General features: G+C 28.8%; 1 protein-coding gene across 1 annotated transcript in view; it reads right to left on the bottom strand.

Annotated features, from left to right (window-relative positions):
* Window positions 1-3,139: 3,139 nt before the first annotated feature.
* Window positions 3,140-9,242, bottom strand: part of LOC118185929 (X-linked retinitis pigmentosa GTPase regulator-like) — a 105,632-nt gene continuing 99,529 nt past the window's right edge. Inside the window, exon 17 of the mRNA XM_035355903.2 lies at window positions 3,140-7,741. Within this exon, the coding sequence (XP_035211794.1) occupies window positions 7,715-7,741 (27 nt within the window). The 3' untranslated portion in view covers window positions 3,140-7,714. The remainder of the gene's footprint in view (window positions 7,742-9,242) is intronic.

Here is a 9,242-nt window from a genome sequence, read left to right as displayed (position 1 = left end):
TGTTTATATTCATGACTTAATGTCTGCCAGGTTCTTAACTTGAATGTGAATTGTTGTCTATCGGCACATTGACTAAGATTAACCCCAGGTAATTTACAATTAATTATAATATCACATATTGAGTATTAATGACTTAGATATATAATAAGTACTGTGATGGCTTAGACAAAATTATATTAACTGAAAGTGTAAAAAATCCAAAAATTGTATTTTCATAAAATTAGTTTATACCCATAAAATTTTTATGACCGCCAACTATAAAGAAAACTTCAAATTAATGATTTAGTTCCAGATGTAAAAATTTATTTTATTAAGTAATGCAAAACATATTAAATAATTTTGATTATTCTGTGAAGTCAGCAGTTATTATTTTGGAATAGTATATAGGTTTCATTCTAGCATTTTATTTTTATTTTCTTGTTATTATATTAATAAAGAATTATTGGAATGCTCTGAGTGAAATAATGGAATTCCTGTTTTTACTCAGAATTAATTAAATTGTGATTTGTTCATTAACCACTCACTAATACTATCATTCCATCTTTGTCAATGGAGGATGATCTAGACACATCGTACTATGGATTCTACCAGGCACTGATATATATCCAAAAGCATTTAGCTTTTGTTTTTCTGATTAGCAACTCATAATGAGACTGTGAATTTTGAAGCAAGGTCTATGTCTTCAGGAGGGGAGTTTGAAACATCTGACAGATACGCTGTAGGATTAATAGTATCATGCATTGTCACTTTGAGACTATGTCAGTGCCATTTGGATAGACATGTTGTTTAATCGACTCCCAAAGTCATAATATAGGATTAATATCGAGAATCATTCAGTCTGTCAATTCTCACTAGCACCATGCATTGTCACTTTGAGACTATGTCAATGCCATTTGGATAACATGCTGTTTAATCGACTCCCAAAGTCATAATATACAACAAATGGCACCTTGTAGAACTAACCACACTATACACTATTCCTATTAACTGATTTAGCTCTCATCATGAATGAAGGTTCCACTGTCATATGTGGTTGGCACTATATACATCTACTGTCATGGTATAGTAAAAACTTTAATTTATTGGTGTAACAACTAACTTTGCTAGTCAACTTGCCTGTGGACATTCTTTTAAAATTATTTGGTGATAGACATAAAAACAATAATAAATAGAATATGATAACTTGTTTCAGTACTCAATAAGGAAACTAAAAATATCCTAATGCTGCAAACTATTGCCTAAGTTTTCTGCACACATTACCTGATGTACAGTTTTAATGCAATTGTCTTAACTCAGCTGCTTTTTTCCTAACCAACAAAAAGTGAAAACTGTCTTCCACAATCTGTTTACCTTTGCTATGATGTCATTTGCTACATATTTCTAATTTTTAATTAATACTATAATACGGTTATATAATAGTTACGAGCTTATTTGTTTGTAGTCTTACTAACTGTAAATTTCAGTACTGATATACAACATGCAACACAGATTTTCATCTTCTACTATAATAGTTATGAGAATATTTGTATTTGTGTTACCAGTGCATGTAATTGTAATAAAATGGCTACTGCTTATATATTAATATTATTACTTTCTAAAGTAATATATATGTACTACATAAACATGATTGGACACACTGTTTAAACACTGTCACACCATATATGCTTATATAACAATTTATGGAGACAATAAATAATCATCTAGTAAAAGAAATTTACTTTTAAGAATTGAACCCTCTCTATACTAGTGATTATCATATACTTTACATTTTTTTTACTCGAAAGACCTTTTAATTTAATTATATTTGATCCATTTATTAAATTGTGAATATTTTTATATGTTTTTGTTCAGAATACTATATGATTGCAAAACAATAAATAAATTTAAAAAGAAAAAAGTCTGTAATGCTCACATATGTAAAAACCTTATGGACTTTTGCACATTTAAGTGTAAAAGAAATACAAATTTTTTTGGTACTAATTGAATGGTTCCATTCTAATTTGGGTCTATGAATAATTCAATTGCAGGGCAAATTAAAATTTCAAGGGGAAATGAGTGGATTGAAATGCTTTAATTTAAACTAGCAACCATTTGTCAAAATAAAACCAAATACTAATTATTTCATAATTAAAATTATATTTAAATACTATGGTAATGTCAAGTCTTTGTATAAAATAAGATCAATAAATTAAAGAAAAAGCATCAAAATATTTTTATTTTTACATTATTGCATCAACAATTCATGAAAATACAAAAATATTGGCAGAGGAAATCCATGTGCAAGAACAACAGACTACCAAATTTTGAAAAAGAAAAAAAAAAAAAAAAGTTTAAATTTCCTTATTTGAATTTGTATTTTCAAATATCAGAAATAATTTTTATAAATAAATGTTTACTGCACAGTGAATAATGAAACAGTGAAGAAAAAAAGCAGAAATAAAATGTATTTTTGAATTTATGAATTCACTTGAGATTGCAAAAAAACCTCGTTAAACTGCTAGCCTGTAAATAGGGATGACATCCCTAAAAAATCCATAACACTTTTGGAATCAATACGATAGCTTGTAAACAACATACAGTTTGTGAAGTGGAATTTGTAAAAAAGAAAATACATTATGTCAGTAAGTTTCAGTTGTCATTTCTTTAATTTTTTTTTTTTTTCTAAGAACAGTCATTTTAAGGAAAACAAACATACACACACACACAATATTTATATGGCAAAAAGGGCCATTAAATAAAGAATGCCCATCTGGATTATGGCAATAGATGAATTCATGGTCAATAATATTTAACATCATTTACAAGATCATGGTGCAGTAATATTTAGAAGTTATACAAACTTTTCATTTGCAAAGTATACTTGATGATGAACATGAGAACTATGAAAAATACATATACATTTTATTAACAATATGAATGGGACAATAAACATTCTGTACAAAAGTGACAGATGTCATAATTGTCATTTATTATACAATTATTAGAATTAATTCTAAATAAATACTAACAGCTAAATACAGCTTTGCATTCTTGATGTCACATTATATGATACTGCCCTCAAATAATCATTCATGTAATGTGCCAATTTACACTGGCTATTGCTAGTCCTTTTTAATTTGAAATTGATTACTTGAAAACATTTTTTTTTTTTTTTTTTTTTTTTACTTTCACATTATATCAGTATATAATAGGGTGAAAAAATGAGCTATTTAAAAATGTTTCTTAATAAATAATTTATATAAATATTAATAATACTTATATTTATTGTTCATAATACACAATGTGTCAAAAAATATATAATACACAATGTGTCTCACAAATTCATAATACACAATGTGTCTAACCTATACTTTGAGTTACAAAAATGTTTTAAACCAACATAAGTATTCAAAATTTGGCATTTTAAAATTTTATAAAAATTTCAAAATCTTGCTCTTTATGCAGTTCTCTGATTCCTATACTTATATTTATACATGTTATAAATAATGAAATGCAACATGAAGTTTGATTCATAGGTTACAAAAATTGACTGACATATTTAATTTCAAAGTTTTGGATATATGACATCATTTATAATTTAATCAATTAATAAATTAATTAGAATAATTTAGGTTAAACGATATTCAAATTTTTTATTTATTTATTTAATTTTTTATTTACTAGTGAATAACATTCTTTAATTTGTAATTTAGTTACGATTGGCATGCCAAAAGAATTTTCACACAAGTAATTTATACATTTCAAACACTAAATATACATTAATATTCCATGATGTTTTATTAGTTTAAAATCATTATCTAATAATCATACCAAAACTTCATTAAATTAGAAATATTTTTAATTAATGCAAATAATATTTCTAGGTGGCTATGTAACAATACTGAAGCCTTCATGTATTTTTCAGAGTATGTGTTCTATAAGATTCTTTGACAAAATTTCTTTTTTGAAACAAAATTGTACTGATCAATACTTTTCTTCATAGCCTGCAAAGAAGTGCTTGCTACTTTATCTGTTAATGTCAGAAATCTTTTTTTTAAAGTAATGAGAACATTTTACTTTTCATTTTACGTATGGCCCCTGAATATGACTTCCAGCTTTAAAGTAGAATATCTCACTCTATTTTTGTCATATGGGAATCACACTTTTTTTTAATGAGTAAAAATTTTTTTTAATGAGTAAAAAATTCTCCTAATTATAAGGACTTGAAAAACATATATAAATTTAAATATTATAATTTTCACAAAACAGATTTTTTTTTAATTAAACGTGTCAACGAATGGATGCAAAAATAAAAGCTGGGTAAAACCTTAGGACACAGTATATAATTATATAATTTTTTAATATGTTAATGAAATTAATAATTTCTACCATGTACATTATTCAGTTCAGTAATAAAATAATCATTATATATGCATAAATAATATACCTGTTACGTTTTGTAGAAAGCTTAGAGACATGTATTTAACTGTTTTATGTTTATAGCTTTATATTATTATGCTGTGCTACCAGAGCATTTATCATTTGACATAACCAGGCAAATAGCAATAAATTTAGGTAGAATGCTTTTGTGAAGAAATTTTCAAAAGAATCTTCATCATAGACTTATGAAAATACCCATGGGACACTTTCAAACACCATTTATTATTTAGGATAATCAAACATCTTAGGATTGTGTAGGACAATCTTCATTTCATAAATACTCAATGTTTTGGCCAGTGCCAATCTATATAAGCAGGCACATTAGTAGGATCTGAATGAAAATATGAGTATGTTCTGTAAAAATATGAGTGTGTTTTGAAATTGAATATGGCAAAGCACTTGAGGATTACATAACAAAGAAAGAAAATGTTTTCGTGGCTCATATTTTAAGGAAAGCTCATATGTTATGTTAGATGGAGAAAACTACAAGAAAACACCAATGCAGTCAATCCATTAACAAGACTGAAATCCAGGTGGAAAGAGCAGTACAGTCAAAAGTCGTTAATTCGGACACCCATAATCCGGAATTATCTCAAAGCTACAAACTTTCTGCGCATGCGTCGCGTTGACGTAAGACCTTTACGGCTGCGAATTTGCGTGTGCACGTGCGCAAAATACGTTTACGAATGCGCGTTTAATGCATAACGAACGGTATAAGCAAAGCTCTAATTATCTATTTCAGTTAATGTTGCAGATTGCGTTGTTCCTTAATCTTCAAATTGGATCCGCCTTATTATTTTTTGCAGACTGTTAGAGCAATTTTATAAAAGTAAGCTTGAACTTTCAATTATGTCAAATAGAATTTCCGATTTATATTTACTAATATGTAACGGATCTACAAAGCGAAAGTATGTTTCGGAGTCCATTAAACAAAAAGTGGAATTGCTGCAAAAAATGGATAAAAGCATATCCTTTGTTTATCTAAACTTTGTTTATCTTTAACGCTGCGGCGCCGCGCAATGAATTGAAAGTTGATCTGTCAGCACTATCCTTATCTTCAGGGCAGATGTTTTTATTTTATTTGGCTTATAATTGCTTACTAAATGTAGTATTTCATTTCGATATACTCCGTCTTTGATATGATTTAAATCAAATGCCTCATCATTATAATTCGCTTCCGATAGTGAAGAAAGTAACAGAGGTTATTGAAAACGAAACAATTTCGTTTTCAATAACAAAACAAATTAGTCGGTATTCTCGACACAGCAATTATAGGATTTGAACAGCGGAACTTTGTAACTGAACAAGAAATTATGTATGTTTATAGAATTAAAGAGAATGTATTATCACATAAAAAACGAAGCAACTTAAACAACTTACATTGAAAGAAATGTTTAATAAAGTAAACAAATAAATATTAAGCTTTTTTTTTTTTTGTAAATTTTGATACACTTTAGATCATAATTGTTCTTTATTTCGTAAATTACGGTTTCATTTTTTTAATTTTATAATTTCTTCATGCCATTTTACCAGATTTAAACTTTTGATCTATAATCCGGAATCGCCGAAGTCCCGACGAGTCCGGATTAACGACTTTTGATTGTATTTACCATTCCTATCAATTCGACAATGGGGAAAATATTAAGTAAAATTTCCTGAATGGTGGTTTTTTTTTGGGGGGGGGAATGCATGATAATTTTGTTGTGGATTTCATTAAATAATGAAATACGTAACAAAAGTATCATGCATAGAAAAACATTATTGGTGTAAATGTTTTTTTATTTTAAACCTTTATCTTGGATTGTTGCCAGAAAAGTCTGGTTACACTATTTATTAAATATAAATATGGAATTTCATGTGTTTTTTATTACATGTAGTTTTTATTACATGTAAGAATATGTGAGTTTTTAAAATGTACTTAGCTTTATTTTTACTAGCTGCTACACAGTATAAAAAATTTATATAATTAGCCCATTACCATTTTAAAAGTTAAAGCAGATAGTTCTGTAAAAAGTTTTTGTTCCCCCTTAAGGCTTTTACATCAAGATAATAAAAACCTTTACAAATTATATACATATATATATAATTTATTTACTAAAGAAATATTGTTTATATTATCTAATATAAATTTAGTAGAAGTATCACAGAGGAAACCCATACGTAGGAAGTTTAATTCCGAACTAAGCGAATTTTAGATCATTCAACATATATATATATAAATTGTTCTGTACTTGAAAGGAAGTTCTTGAGTTTATAAATTTTGTAGGTAAAAGTATAGGGAATGTCCTGATCCATCAAAACCTATTAAAAGACCATTTTTATTTAAAAAGATTCTTCAATATTGATATTTATCTGGTAATGCATAATGAAATCATACAAATTTCTCATAACTGTTGGATACCTTTTCCTTGTATTTTACTGTTATTTAACTGAGGAGCTATAGCTTCCAAGGTAGGAAATTTTTCTACATTTCTGCAATTCAACAAGAATGTCTTTTTTCATATAATGGTTAAATATTCTTGAATTATCAAGATAGAAAAATTAGTACACAGTTCAGCTGCCTTTATATTTACAGAAATACTTATATAATCATCAGAAGTTCTAAATTTAAATATTATTCCTAAAAAACTTCTCCCACCATATTTACATTATGTTTTAAAACCAGAATATAAAAATAACTGGCGTGCTAAGAATTTCACATGATAAATTTGGCATTAATTTTATTAATTCATAACATAATACACATATAAAGTTATAAAGTTAATTTTGAGTTTACATAAAGTGACAGTTTTTTTAATGTAATATATATATATATATATATATATATATATATATATATATTTGATCTTTAATAACTTAACAGCTCTTCATAATTTCTGCAAAAAGGACTGCTTAAAATGCAGACTTCAGTATCTGCACACAGATCTCTTATATGATGTAACAACATTTTCAAAGTATATACAATGCTAACTTTTTCAGAACTTAAAACGTTATTAGAACTGATCTAGCTTTTTATAAAAAAAAAGTACTTTTTACATACAGTCCGTAAAAACATTATAAATGCTTAAACAGGATAAAAAAACCACATTACATATTTAAAGCTAAGGCAAGAAAACATTACCTTCATTTGAGCATACAAAAGTATGTATAAATATATAAAAGCTCTCTGATTATTTTTTATAAATATACATAACAGTATACTAGTGTATACATAGATGATTATCATTTGTAGGTAACAACATGCAAAAGCACAACAAATAAAACTGTTCAGTTTGTTTCACATTTCTTTGGATGACTATATTATGACACATGCTTTGGAAGACTGAAAAAAAGGAATTATACACAATAAAAATATCTCACTATACACACATAATACACTACATGACAGTGAAAATGCAACACCATGAAAGCATGCTTTGAAGAATATGCAAATTGTAGGACAGACACAGTGCATCGAGTTAAGCAAATGATATTACATCTTCACACAAATGAATCGAGAAAGAGAAGGAATCAGCAGAATTGACAATAGTTGCTCTCCTCCTTTGGCCAGAGTAATTATTTTGCAAACTCTTGTTCTGCCGCAGAAGAAGCGTTACTATGGTCAACAGAGGATGTTGACAACAGAAGTACTTTCAGTAGACAGATGAGTACAACAAGCATATAGTGATCAGACTGAGAACAGCAAGTTGGTCCCTATACCGAAAAGCAGTGGACAAGCACCTATATGCATCTACAGTATCTTGGCTGTGGTGAAGATAGCTGGAAGAGGGGAATGTGGCACATTCCACGGATGGTGGTGCTGTCAGAATGACCTCAGCATGTGTGAACTGAAGCATCCACAGGCAACTTCTATTTTCAATATTCTATCAATATTTTGCGGCCATTGCAGAACACATATGATGTTCCTATATCGACCAGAACCATCATTTGCAGATTGGCAACCAGTGGCCTAGACATGAGATGTGCATTAAGAAGACTGCCACTGAGCCTACACCACACAGGTGACTCCGTTTGTAATGGTGTTGGGGTAGAGCCACATGGGCTTCAGAGCAGCATAATGTGGCATTTTCTGATGAGTCATGCGTTTGTTTAAATAATGACAGTTACCATATATATTAGTCTGTCAGAGATGTTGTAACAGGTCCAATGTAGATGTAACTGTGTAATGCCACATTGTGCAATCATGATTTGGGGCATTATTTGCCTATGAGAACAGATCACCTTAGTTCGTATTGTTCACAGTATGATGATGCAACAATACATGGATGATATGCCCCATCCGATAACATATGCTTTTTTTTCAGTGGGTGCCAAATTCCATTTAACAACTGACTGAACACAGCATACGTAAGTCAACATGCTTTGAAAAGTACCTAGGTGCTTCCCTGATCACCCGTCTCCCTGGATCTCTCACGTCCCTTGAGTGTGTTGACACTGCCATATTCAGAAGATGAACTGTTGCAAATTGTTAACATGGAATGGATATCTATCCTTCAGGAGATAATCCTCACACTCTATGCATTTGTATATAGATGTGCTGCTGCCGGTATTGCCTACAACTTACTGAGCATGCTGTATAGCGGCACTTTTTTATAAGTGTACAATGTTGCAATAAACATCACTTACTTTTCATTGTGATCTCATCCTTTTCTACACATGCCTTCATGGTGTTGCATTTTCAGTGTCACGTTTTGTACAAAATAACTGTTATATTATTTGTGTAATTTTTAGATAGACATAATCTTAATATCCCACAATTAAATACTTCCAATGAATTGAATATTTTAAAATTTTACTGTTTTCATCTTAATGAAACTAAAACA

This window comes from Stegodyphus dumicola, chromosome 11, assembly GCF_044657685.1.
Source record: "Stegodyphus dumicola isolate Sdum_Otavi_A_Nest chromosome 11, ASM4465768v1".
In the NCBI taxonomy this organism is placed as follows: domain Eukaryota; kingdom Metazoa; phylum Arthropoda; class Arachnida; order Araneae; family Eresidae; genus Stegodyphus; species Stegodyphus dumicola.
The sequence above is the reverse complement of the archived record's forward strand: the minus strand, read 5'-3'. Positions and strand labels throughout refer to the sequence as shown.